Source organism: Sciurus vulgaris, assembly GCF_902686455.1.
Source record: "Sciurus vulgaris genome assembly, chromosome: 19".
Classification (NCBI taxonomy): Eukaryota; Metazoa; Chordata; class Mammalia; order Rodentia; family Sciuridae; genus Sciurus; species Sciurus vulgaris.
The window spans coordinates 24,789,875-24,802,897 of NC_136480.1; the positions used below are offsets into that span (position 1 = coordinate 24,789,875).

Consider the following 13,023-nt stretch of genomic DNA (forward strand, 5'->3'; position numbering starts at 1 on the left):
GGGATGACCAGCACCATGAAGCCAGCCAAGGAGCTGTGGTTGACCGGCCCAGGGACGGCCGAGGGATCGGCAGGGTCCTCTGCACCCTGCTGGAGAAGGCGGGGTGCCGCGCTGTCTGCGGGGTCACTGCCGCGGCCTGGGGTCACAAACACCTCTCAGGGAGCAAGTCCCAAACAGCAGCAGGTCCTACTGGCACCCGGCATGCGGAGTTCCAGCAGCCGGAGCCCAGCACGGTGGACTCCTCCTTCCTCCCTGGGCCTCTGTGGTCAGCACAGAATGACCGTGATTGTTAGTTGTTCGCGCACTCCTAGAAAAGAAAATCTCCCCACTTTAAATTTTGCCAAGAGACTAAAAGCAGCACTTCTTCTTCTGCGCTGGACCCGAGAAGCAGGCAGGACCTGTGCCTGAGATGTGCACTGTGCGGAGGCCCCGCAGGTGAGGTCCCCTCCCAGGTGGCCCCGAGCACACAGCCCGCGTCCCGGCCAGGCAGCCTACTGAGGAGGCTGGCCTCCACCTCCACATGTGTGGACAGGCCTGGCTGAGGGGCCCCTGCCGTCACCGGTTCAGAAGGCTGCAGGTTTCAGGTCACCCTCCTGCACATGCCCGGCAGTGCTGGGTGTTCAGAAGCCACAGGGCAGGGTCCCTGCGCAGCCCACTTCCTGTGGGAAAGCGGCCCTTCTCCTTGCACGGTGGCCACTGGGAGACGCAGCGTCCTCACCGGTTCTCACACATTCACTGTCCACATCCTGGAGACCCCAGGGCCCACTGCGGCGCGCTGGAGCTGTCCAAGGAGGAACGTCGCCCTCTGTCGGCCACGCGTGTGACGCGGGGTCTGGGGACCAGGCTCTGCCCCCCACGCAGTGACGACGGGCGTCTCACCTGTGGGTGGGAGAGGAGCGTCCCCTCCTTGGAAACGGCGACCGGTAGTGACCTGCGCCTGCCCGCCTGGTGGGAACAGAGCTGCCGGCCGAGGCAGGGCTGTGACTGAGGAGCCGCTGCCGGGGGTCCAGCCACATGCTTAGGGAAGCGTGCGCTTCCGGCTCCAGCAAAGGACAGACTGTCTGAAAGGAGCATCGGGCTTCCTTTGTGAAATGTGTACAGGAGGACACGAGGGAGACGCTAGGAGTCCACTGATAGCTGGGCCGTCACAGGACAGAGCCGCGGGGTTGCCCGTGTCCTCCGAGTTCCTGGCGTGGACACGCCGGTATCTCCAGGGGTTGCTCTCGGTCTGTCTTCTGGCTGTGTGAGTCTGCAGCCCTCGGCTCCGTCTCTGCCTTTCTGCTGGGTCCTCGGGGTTCCAGGATGAGCTCGTGAAAGCAGCAGGGCGAGCCCCGCGAATCGCAGGCCAGCCCATTCCCGGCACCTGCGCACGCGGACAGGTCGCTCTGCAGCATGAATGTTGTTTCTCCCCCGAGTCCTTAACACCTACGCCCCTCGGCCTCCACCTCTGCCTCCCCAGTCTCCTGGCGGCCTCCTCCCTGCTGTCCGTATTGCCTAGTCGTTTCCCCCGTGTGTGTTCAGAATCAGTGAGAGAAAGGTCACTTATCGATCCATTCCGGTTCCCTGACAGGTCACCCGAGGCTGACTGATCTGTCAGGAAGAGTCTGGTCAGCCACACTTCTGGAGCTGCGTTTGCCCTGCTTGGAGGGGCGTGATGGTGGGGGCGTCACACACTGGGCACCTGGAGCAGGTCCCTGGCACTGGGGGGCCAGGCAGCTCTTTCTCACAGCTCCAGCATGAGGGAAGCGATCCTGCCCCCGAGACCTGCTGGGTCCCTCCCAGGGTGAGGCCCCCAGACTTGCCCATCTCCACAGGCCCCACTTCCAGCTTGGGCCACCAGCACCACCCTGGGGACCACGCTTCCAGAGCAGGGGCCTCTGGGGGACATCCCCGAGCCATAAGCACAGCATGCCGCAGAGCGAGCCGCAGAGGGAGCGTTCAGACACGGGCACACGGTCAGGTCGGCCTTGGGAACGCCCGGCAGGTGTGGAGGAAGGTCCAGCAGACCCCGGCATGTACGCGTCCCCTCTTCGAGAGACCCCAGGCCTGGTGGGGATGGAGCCAGCAGAGTTGCCGCAGGCTCTCCTCCCGATGAGCGTCACAGCCTGTCACACACCTTGACGCCTGGGCTCCGTCGAGGCACCTGCACACCCTGGATGCTGGACCTGCTGGGGCCCGGGAGAGCCGTCCCAGGACTGGTGGAGTGGTTCCGCCCCAGAGGCCCAGGCCAGCTGTATTTCCATGACACGTGAGGGTCCCAGGCACGTGGACTCTCCCCGAACAAGAAGCTGTGAGCTGAGATGCAGCACTGCCCAGGTCTTAGCCATGACACGTGAGGGTCCCAGGCACGTGGACTCTCCCCGAACAAGAAGCTGTGAGCTGAGATGCAGCACTGCCCAGGTCCTTAGCCCTGGGTCACTACCAGGTTCAGGATTGTGAACTGTGAGACGCAGCACTGCCCAGGTCCTTAGCCCTGGGTCACTGCCAGGTTCAGAATTGTGAGCTGAGACACGGCACTGCCCAGGTCCTTAGCCCTGGGTCACTACCAGGTTCAGGATTGTGAGCTGAGATGCAGCACTGCCCAGGTCCTTAGCCCTGGGTCACTACCAGGTTCAGGATTGTGAGCTGAGATGCAGCACTGCCCAGGTCCTTAGCCCTGGGTCACTACCAGGTTCAGGATTGTGAACTGTGAGACGCAGCACTGCCCAGGTCCTTAGCCCCGGGTCACTGCCAGGTTCAGAATTGTGAGCTGAGACGCAGCACTGCCCAGGTCCTTAGCCCCGGGTCACAGCCAGGTTCAGAATTGTGAACTGTGAGACGCAGCACTGCCCATGTCCTTAGCCCTGGGTCACAGCCAGGTTCAGAATTGTGAACTGTGAGACGCAGCACTGCCCAGGTCCTTAGCCCCGGGTCACAGCCAGGTTCAGAATTGTGAACTGTGAGACGCAGCACTGCCCAGGTCCTTAGCCCCGGGTCACAGCCAGGTTCAGAATTGTGAGCTGAGACACAGCATGCCCAGGTCCTTAGCTCTGGGTCACAGCCAGGTTCAGGATTGTGAGCTGAGATGCAGCACTGCCCAGGTCCTTAGCCCTGGGTCACTGCCAGCTGCAGAATTGTGAGCTGAGACGCAGCACTGCCCAGGTCCTTAGCCCTGGGTCACAGCCAGGTTCAGGATTGTGAGGTGTGAGACGCAGCACTGCCCAGGTGTTTAGCCCTGGGTCACTGCCAGGTGCAGAATTGTGAGCTGAGACGCAGCACTGCCCAGGTCCTTAGCCCTGGTCATAGCCAGGTGCAATATTGTGAGCTGTGAGATGCAGCACTGCCCAGGTCCTGCAGTCTCGGGGCACTGCCAGGTTCAGAATGGCAGCCTCCCTGTCTGTGAAGCGGTTCACGGGTCGTGTAGCAGAGCCGGGTTGAAGAACCAGAACCCTGGCCTTGCCAAGGGTGGCTGTCCCAGCTCCACGGGCTCCTCAGTGGTGGATGTCAGACCGGGCGTGTCAGGAGGGCTGCAGGCATGGCCGCGGCACTGCCAGGCTCCCAGAACATCGCTGCCTCTGACAGCACGGCTCCACACGGCAGACGCCATGACGCGTGCCTAGGTGCCCGGAAACCTGGCTCCCGGCCTGTGGCTTGGAGAAGGCAGGAGGGAGACAGGCACAGGGAGCGTGATCCTCGAGGACAGACCTGACTCACAGACCGCGCGTTCCCACCTGCCCGCCTCCTATCCACTCATCCGCCTGCCCCCACCCTCTTGCGTTCCTCGTGTTTGCATCCGTCCACCTGCCTGCCTGTCCACCGCCCACCCACCCACATGCCCATGCATGCACCTGCCTGCCCACACACCTGTGTCCCTTTCTCTCTTCCTGTTTCTCCTTGTCCTCCTAGCTACCTCCCCGCCCACCTGCCTACCCATCCACCTCCCTGTTGTTCTCTCTTCTTCCCCCTGGCGTTCCTGCTTGCCTTCCTGCCTGTCCACCTTCCTCTCTCTGCCCCTACTGCCTCTCTGCCTGTGTGCACACATGCGTAGCTTCCTTCCTGCATCTACCCACCCACCTGTACACCTGTCTTATGTCCGTGTCCACCTCCCTACCTTCCGTTTGTGTGTCTGTCTGTCTACAGACGGACTCGCTCACTGTGGGTCTGGGGCCCCGCTGCCAGGTTGCGGTTCTGACTCCCGTCACTGAGTGCAGGCAGCCATTGACAGATCCGTGCAGATCCGTGTTGGAAGCCGGTTCTGGGCGGTTCTTATGCACCACACGTGCCCCTCTGATGCCCCCCAGCTGCCTGAGGACCTGAATGCTGCTCTTAGCACAGACAGAGGGCTGCTGGGCCCGGCGGGCTTGCCTGGACACTAGGTGGTCAGACCGTGGTAGGCACTGAGGCCACCAGCTGTGACCTGAGCAGGTGCCCCAGCACGGTGACTGGACTATCCCCTGCACAGCCAGCCTTCTCCTGAAGGTCCAGGGGCCCGCGTGGCTGCTGCAGCTTGGCACGGCAGTCCAGGCCCAGCCGCTGAGCTGCCGGGGACTGGCCAGGTGCTTAACCTCACAGTGTTTCATGTCCCGTCTGTAATGTGGGAGTGGACGACGCTGACCCAGCTGCTCTGAAGCCAGGCGCACAGTGCTGGGATGCCCACCTGCATCCTTTAGGAGTGCTCTGTGTCCTGTAAAGGGAGGACGCCGGGCTTCCATGAGCATTGTGGTCCTGAAGACAGTCTGCTGGCCTCGAGGGCATGAGGGAGGCTGGCCTGAGCAGGGGCCCTGGTGGCCAGAACTCGGCCGGTGCCCTCCACTCCTGGGATGGCAGAGGCTGAGCACCAGGGAGGGATGGGCCTGGCTGGCCATCTGCAGCCCTGGCACTCCACCCAGTGGAGAAGCCCAGCGGCAGGAACATCTTGAGGCGTTCCCGTGGTTACTTCTTATCCGCCCTCCAGCCCCTTTGATTCTCTCAGCATGGCCCACGTGCGGCCTCCGCGGGAGGATCCAGTTGGACCGAGGAGCGCCCATGAGAGCCAGAGTCAGCACATGAGCCCGTCCACTGTCAGGGCGGGTGGAGACCGGAATGTCACCTGCAGCCTCGCTGGATGCAGGCGCCGTCGGTCACCCGAGGCCCTGCCTGTGCGCCCTAGTGTAGGCCAGGCAGCGACCTTCGCACTGTGCGCAGGGCTGGACGTGCCCCCGGGGCGCTCAGGTCCCCGTCAGAGTCCAGGGCAGCTGGCACCGTGTCTGTTTAGGAATGGAGTGGGATCGGGGCGGGGCGGCTGTCAGCTGGAGGTCGGCCCTGGAGGCACAGCCCAGCCAGCCTTTGCCAGCGTCCCCTGCCCACTCTTCTCCAGTGGCCTGGCCACTTGGCTGCTGGTTTCTTCGTACCCCTTCTCTGTGTCCCCCCTTCCTTTCCAGATGCTTTCGCAACAGGGCCCAGGAAGCACAGGTAAATGGGGTCAGGGCAGGGTCAGCGGGCAGCAGGGCCGTCCAAGGAGGGCAGGAGCACATCTGTTGGCTTCTCCAGGTAACCTGCCAGGCTTGTCTCGTCACGCGTCTCTGTCGTTCCCTCGTTCCAGCCCTTCCTCTCCTCGCTCTGCTTCTCCCTCCTCCTCTTCTCCCCGCCCTCCTCCCTCCTCTTCCCCCCTCCTCCTCCTCTTCCCCCCCTCGCCCCTCCTCCTCCTCTTCTCCCCTCCCTCCTCTTCCCTCTTCCTCCCCTCTCCCTCCTCCCTCCTCTTCTCCCCTCCCTCCTCCCCCCTCCCTCCTCTTCCCTTCTCCTCCCCCTCCCCCCCTCCTCTTCCTTCCTCCTCCTTCCTCCTTGTCCTCCTCCCCCCTACCCCCTACCCCCTACCCCCTCCTCCTCCCCCCTCCTCCTCCCCCCTCCTCCTCCTTCTCCTCTTCCTTCCTCCTCCTTCTTCCTCCCTCCTCCTCCCTCCTCCTCCCTCCTCCTCCAGGCCTCCATCTCTGAATCTCAAGCCCCCCTTTCCTCAGGGCCACAGTTGCTGTGTTTTTGTCTGAGTCCCCTGTCTCCTTCCCTGTCCTCGACTTCTGCTGCCTCTTCTCTCCCTCGCCCTGTGTCACCCTGTGTCACCCTGTGTCACCCTCCAGCCTGTGCTCACGGCACTCACTCCACCCTTCTCTGGCCGGCTCTGTCTGTCCTGGCTGCTCTGCGAGCCAGTCTCTTCGCAGTGCTGTCCCTGAGCCCTGTTCTGGCGTGTTAGATCTTCCAGTGCTGCTTTGTCCTGAGCCTGCTGGGATGTGCTTAATAATTAAGGCTGTAATCACAGCACAACAGCCAGTGTGATTAACATTCATGTCGGTGGCTGCAGAGCGAGGAGCAGTCGGCATTCTGACAGGGCAGGGTCTGCCACTGCTCCTCCCTCCCCTGGCCTCTGGCTGGCCTCCTGCCTGGGTGCAGGGAGCCGCACTGGTGTGCAGAGGGCTGCAGCTGGTCCTGGGGCGGCCCGAGCCCGCCCGTGGCTGCAGGGCCACCGCCGGTGTGCTCACACTGCCGCTGCTTAGGCCGCCCCAGGCAGCTGGGGTCTCTGATGGGCGCTGAGGCCGCAAGGCCAGCAGAGAGGCCCACCCTCCTCCTGGGCATGTCCTGCGGGGCCTGCGCGGTGAAGGGTGCTCACAGGAGGTGGCGAGCGTGGGCCTTGCCAGGCCGCCCCAGCAGGGTACCCAGTACCACCGAGCCATGTCCTCCGTCGGAGGATGTGGAGGGACTTCCCCGGAAGGGCAGGGTGCTGGCAGCAGCGGCAGCAGATCCTCGGGGCCAGGTGCTGGGGAGGGCGGGGACCGGGCCGGGCACCCTGACTCAGAAGCCTCGCTGGCTGACCAGGGCAGCGGGCAGAGCTCTGGCCTGTCTCTGGAGAGGAGACGAGGTCCACGGGCTTAGCTTTCATCCGTCTGCCTCGCTTCTGCCTGGAGGGCTCTCCCTTCACCCGCTCCCACAGGTGGCGGTCTGCGTCCCGGCAGACACCCGCCAGGTCCGCCCGGCCTGCTCCTCAGCTTCAGGACCTGGGCTAAAACTGCAGCAAGCTGCACGTCTGTGGAGATGAGGCGCTTGGAATGCACGAGCTGACCCAGTGCCAGGACTGCCAGGCGCCCGTGGCCCCTGGCGGGTTTCACTAGCTGTTTCCCTCCCTGTGGGCTCCTGCTTCCCTGAGGGGCTCACGTTTCCCTAAAGCTGTGCTCCTGAGCCTCAGCCAGAACAGGCTGCCCAGCCCCCTCGGCAGTACAGCTTCACAGTACAGCTGCCCTGCTGCCTGGCCAGCCTTGCCGGGGATTTCAAGTTCAAGGCCAGCCTCAGCAACTTAGCGAGGCCCTGCAGGGAACACGCTTACCACGCCCATTTTATCTGAGGGAGGTGGGCTCTCCAGGCCGTGCTGGGCCGTCCCCGTTGATGAGCGAGCCCCGTCTGAAGCTCCGTCACTGGATAAGGCTCTGGAGGTGATGTGAGGCGACAGGTCTCCGGGCAGCTCAGTCCTGCCGCCTGACTCTTTCACACCGTCTACACTGCAGCACAGGAGGGTTCCAGAGCATGCCTGAAGCTAAGTGGACTGGGCAGCCACTGCTGCTGGACTCTCCAGGGTACCACTGCCCGTCCTCAAGGCCTCTGCCCCACAGAGAGAAAGCAGGAGTGGGCAGCTCAGGACTGCCAGTGTCCGAGCTGTGGGCTGTGGGCCCAGACGGTCAGATCCTCAGAGTTTGGCTCAGGCCAGGTCGTGACTCAGACCAGCCTGCTGAGGGGTTTTTAGGACAGGTGACTTCCAGCGTGGGCCAAAACCAGGTGGCGGCCACTTGACTGGAGACTGTGAGCAGATTTCAGATTTGTTTTCCTCATGTGCGTCCGAGCAGCCAGCGCTTTGTCTCTGTGACCCAGATTCCCGCAGGAACGGCTTGGAGGAAGAAAGTCTGTTTGGTGTCTGTGGAGGTCTGGGCTGTGGCCAGCTGGCCTGCGGCTCTGGGCCCTGGAGAGGCGCAGCATCATGGTGGAAGGGTGGCAGAGGGAAGCTGCTCAGCCCATGGCAGCTGGGAGGGAGGGAGGCAGGGGGCCCGGTGACCCTCTCCCCAGCCGCTGCCCCACCCCATCTCCACCTGCTCCCAGAGCTGCAGTCGGCACCAGTGGACGAGCCCCTGGTGAGGAGCAGCCCTGGGATCCACTTGCCTCCCAAGGCGCCACCCTGGCCCTGCTGCACGGACCCAGCCTGCACATGAGCCTTTGGGGGCCGTTCCAGAGCCAGCAGCGCAGAGCCCTCGCCAGTGCAGTGTGACTGCTTGCTGCCCTGCTCTTCTGCCAGTCATGGCGGATCTAGGCCCTGGGGTCAGGTGGGCCACTCACCTGGGCGTGCCCCGTTTCCCTTGTTCAGTCCTCGGCGCCCAAGTCCAGTTGAGAAGACTGTCCTTATCCAGAGTCCTCGAGTGGGTGGTGGGCGGCCTTTGTGCGTGATCTTAAGGAGGCTCTTTTCCATTTGTCCAAGGGCTGGAGAAAATACTACTAGTGTCTTTATGATGCAGACGTTAAGTGAAAAGAAGAGAAAAGCAACTTGCTGTGGGGTGCACTAAGAGGCCAGACCTCCACCCCAAAGCGGAGACTGCTGTGGGGACCTTGTGCAGAAGCCCTGCAGCCAGTGGGCCACCCCATGACTTCACCCCGTGACTGCGTCCCTCTCCCTTCCAGGAACCAACGTGCAGGAGGCTCAGAACATACTCAGGAACAGCGGCCTGCCCATCACTGCCGCCGCGGACCTGGAGGACGCCGCCAAGAAGGCCGTGGCCAGCGTGGCAAAGAAGTGACCTTCACGTGGCCCCCTGGGGGTTCCCCCGCCACTCTGCGCAGGGTTCCGCGCAGGAAGGGGTGGCTGGAATCACCGTAGACAGTCTCACAGCTGAGCTTTCTCACTGACGACGTCTAGACAGCCTGACTGACTGTGCTTCCGAGTTCTTCCCTAAACAAAGCCCCACAGTCCCCTGCTCCCTCCTGGGAGTGCTCAGGAATCAGGCCCAGGGAGTCCCAGGCGGGTTACGTTCAGCATTAGCTGTCGGGGCTCCACTGGACGTCCAGGCAGGTTGCCCTAATGCACTGTCCAGTTGGTGTGGTTTCTGATTCCACACGGTCGCAGCGTCCATGGACCTGAGGGGCTCCTCGTGCTTTTCCCCGTCCGTACGCCATACTTGCACCTGCCTTGCCTTACTGTAAACGCACCGTTTACCTCTCACTAAAGCCTTACTCGTGAGCTTGGAGTCGAAGGTTCTGTTTTGACGCCCAAGCTGGCGCACGCTGGGTCTCAGAGAAATCTCTGTAACTAGTCCTTCCTGAAGGTTGGACTGGGGCATGCGGAGAGCCGCGCTCTCCTGCCCTCCACCCAGCTCCGCCAGCCAAGGCAGAAAGATGGGAAGCTGTCACCGGAGGGAATGTGGGTGTTTCCATTATGTCCATTTTTGTCCTGGTAAAATTTTGAATTCAGTTTTTGTTTGGTAAATTTTTATCTGTATGCAAATTTAAATAAAATCTTATGTTTCTCAGACTCTAAGAAGTGTTTCCCCCTCATTTTCTACCGTTCCATTCCTCAAAGTGTCTCTCTGCCTGAACCACTGGCCCTCGTGCCGTGGAAGCTCACGCTCTACAATGGCAAGGTCTCGTTGTCCCGGCAGCAGTTGAACCAGGCCTACGGCAGAAGACGAGTCCCAAAGACAGGGATGTGTACAGCAGGAGCCAGGAAGCGCCTGGGCCACGGGCAGCGCAGGGTCACAGGAGGCGAGGGCTCCTCCGTGCCAGGCCCTGCCTGTGACCAGCCCTCCGTCCAGCGGGACCTCAGCACCCTACTGCCTGCCTGCTTGTGGTGTTCTTTGAATCTCACATACAGACCAGACACCAAAGGCCCCAGGGTAAACCCACGTTTGCTGCAGGGGCGGACGCCACTGGACGATCCACCTCCGCTTTCCTCCATTTGTGGCTCACGAGGTCTCGGTGGGTGAAAACATGTGACTGCAGCTCGTCAGTGAGGTGAGTGACGGTCAGCTGGCTTGGACTTCGCTCTGTGCCCGTTGCACTCCTGAGGCGATGGAGGGACCCGTGATCGTCCAGCTGTGATTGTCCAGCGGAAGAGTCAATAACCAGCAAGTCGCGTCTGCTTTCCAAACGGGTGCTGCTTGTCACAACTGTGTTTTCAGGGTCCTCCTTGGGAGCTGCACCGTGACCCGGGCTGCTCCATGGCGCCCGATGCTATGTGGCCTTGTGTCCGAGGACCTGCAGGAGTCCCTGATCAGGTGCAGGGTGCAGGCGGTGGCCCTGGGCCCCGCGTGCGTCTTGCACTGCAGTGCCCTGGACTTCAGACCTGGGCAGAGAAGAGTGGTTCCCTTTTCATCCGGTCACCGGGTCCACTGTGGCTCCACCCTGGCCAGGACTCCTGGACAGCGTGGCACTCAGTGTGGCTCCGAGTCCAGGAGCTCGCAGACCAGCACCTGCTGCACCAGGACTGTGCGCGTGGCTGGTGACGACACCAGGACCTGGGCGACGGCGGCCTCCCAACACGCCTCGGGTCAGAGGCCGAGTCCCAACCTGCCCCTGACCACTTCGTTTCTTCGAGTTGATGAGCTGTTTGTGACAAAGACTCAAGCTTCAGAGACCAGCAGAGAACCCTGGCGCTGGTGTTATGGAAGGCAGTGGCTCCCAGTCACGGAAGAGGCTGGACCCAGAGACCCAAGGCCACCAGGACTGGTCCCTGCTTCTCAGCCCAGCTGACTGCTGGCCGCCTCCTCAGGCAGGCCATTTCCAAAGGTGGCAAAATGACTGCAGGCCACCCCAGCACGCGCCCTCCAGCTGAGCGTCAGCAGCAGAGGAGAGAGGGAGGGAGACGGTGAGGGTAGAAGGAAGGAAGGAGCTTCCTGCTGGGGATTCTAAAGAGCATCTCGGAATTTGGTCTTGATGGCTCTGATGACCACTTGGAGTCAGAGACCTAAGCCTGAGCCCATGTGGAGGCGTGAGGAGAGGCTGACCTCACCTAGAGCAGGGAGGACCTGCCCTCCAGGAGCAAGGGCCTGTTCTGGAAGGAACCTCGGAGCCTGCCGCACTCAGCTGCAGAGCCCGCTGTGCCGGGTCATTTCCGAGTGCTGCCTCGAAGCCGAGGGGCCCCCCTCCCAGCTGCATGGGGGAGCCACCTGTAGCCTGCCAGTCGCCAGGTTTTTCTTTACGTGCTGCCTGATCGTCCAGCGTGGGCTGCGCTTGCCTTGAGCTCCAGCGCTCCCGTAGGAAGCGGGGACACCGAGGCCCTGCCCAGGGCTGCGGCCCCGGCGCTGGCCAGCTCTGGGGTGAGGAACAGCCAGGAGGCTCGTCGACACCGAGGCTCAGAGCGGCATCCCAAGCAGGTCTTCGCGGTTCCCGTCTCTGTCCCTCTCTCCGTTGGCTGAGGCAAAAAAAAAAAACTCAGCCTAAAGCACTCTATTTATTTTTAAATTAACAGCTGTCATAAAAATTAGACATCTAGGAGTCCAAAGTGATCCTCTGCAGAATACACTGCATTCAAAAGTAAAGTAAGCGGGCGCGGAGGTCTAGAGCAAGAAGAGACCGAGTGCAGGAGAGAAGGTGTGTCGGGGCTGAGGCGGCGCTGAGGCCCAGGACAGGATCCGCCACACGTGTGCATAGGCAGCCGCGGGCAGAAACCTGGAGGAAGGGCCTGCTGCCCCTGCTCTAGGCGGATCCCACACAAAATAAGGCTTGGCCTCCAAAGTGGCAGCCGCGGACCACACTTCACACCTGGGAAGCAGGCGCACCTGGGAGCGAAGCACAGGGAAGGACGTGGTCCGATCCTGCATTTGACCCTGCCTGACCCCGGGGTCAGCACCTGCCCCCGGGGGCGGCCCTGGTGCTTACTCGGTCCTGCACACAGGCCTGGCTCACCTGCCTGCAGGTGCGCTGGAACAGCCCAACTCCCAGGGCTGCTTCTCCCAGCCGCCCGCCGCTGCCAGGCCTGTGACTGCGCCAGGCACTGCCGAGTCTGCAGCTGGGAAATCGGCTTTGCTGCCGGTGGCGCCCACCTTCCTGCAAGGGGTCTTTTCTCCTCCACAGGGGCCTGGCGTTGAAGAGGGCTGGCATCTGCTGTGGCTCTTCCTTCTGGCCCCCTCCTGTGGACCTGCCGCACACCCCTGGTGACGGCTGGCATTCCATGTTCGCGGCTGGGGGGCACCAGGGCTGAACTGTGGAGGCTGAGTCCATCTGCTGAGCCCTGTAGTGTCCACTGGCCTCCACCTGGAGGGCAGCTCCTGTCCGGCGCTGACGGGCTGGGAGGCACTGCTGCCCCGTCACTGTGCACACGCTGGCCCCGTCAGCGGCTCCGCCTCTATCCTGTGTCACAGGCCCTCCAGGCAGGTCTCCATCCCTGGACAGACACCCAAGGGGACAGGCAAGGGAGGAAAGGGTGATTTGGGCCTTCAGCCCATGGTCTCCAGCCCAGTGGCTGTGGCCTGAGGCGAGGCAGAGCGTCATGGCCGGGAGGCAGGAGCTCCGCTTATGCAGCTGGAAGCAGAGAAGCAGGGCTGGGTAAGACCCTTCCAGAACACGGCCCCACCCACAGGGCAGAGGGCAGAGGGCAGAAGGGCGGAGGCTGCACCAGGCAACCACCCCAGGAAAGGAGGCAGATGGCATCGGAGAGTGTGCGCACTGTCGGGACAGAGAGGAGGTGGGCAGGGAGCCCTGCTCACAACAGGCCAAGGAGAGAAGCGGGGAGGGAGCAGAGAGGGCAGTCCCTGAAGGAGGAACACACAGCTCAAGGAATTCAACGTCCAGAGCAGCTCGCGGTGTGGAAGGCAATGAGCATGTTAATTCAGCTGAGCAGGGAGTGACCAAAGACTGGCAGAAGGAGAAGAAAGGGGCCAAGGAAGACAGTGGACAGCAGGAAGTCAGCGAGCCACAGAGCACAGGCGCAATGCACAGGTGAGGCCCCACCACAAGTGCAGGATTCTCTAGCCTCGAGTGTGAGCTGTGTGGAGGTCGGGAAGCCAGTTCAGCTGCGCTTGCCAGTTCACCGTGGTGATTGCGGGC

At 62.5% G+C, this 13,023-nt stretch overlaps 1 protein-coding gene across 1 annotated transcript in view; it reads left to right on the forward strand.

Moving 5' to 3' along the window:
- The window catches only part of SUCLG2 (succinate-CoA ligase GDP-forming subunit beta), a 189,903-nt gene extending 181,070 nt beyond the window's left edge, over positions 1-8,833 (forward strand). Inside the window, exon 11 of the mRNA XM_079122396.1 lies at positions 8,665-8,833. Within this exon, the coding sequence (XP_078978522.1) occupies positions 8,665-8,780 (116 nt within the window). The 3' untranslated portion in view covers positions 8,781-8,833. The remainder of the gene's footprint in view (positions 1-8,664) is intronic.
- Positions 8,834-13,023: the final 4,190 nt, after the last annotated feature.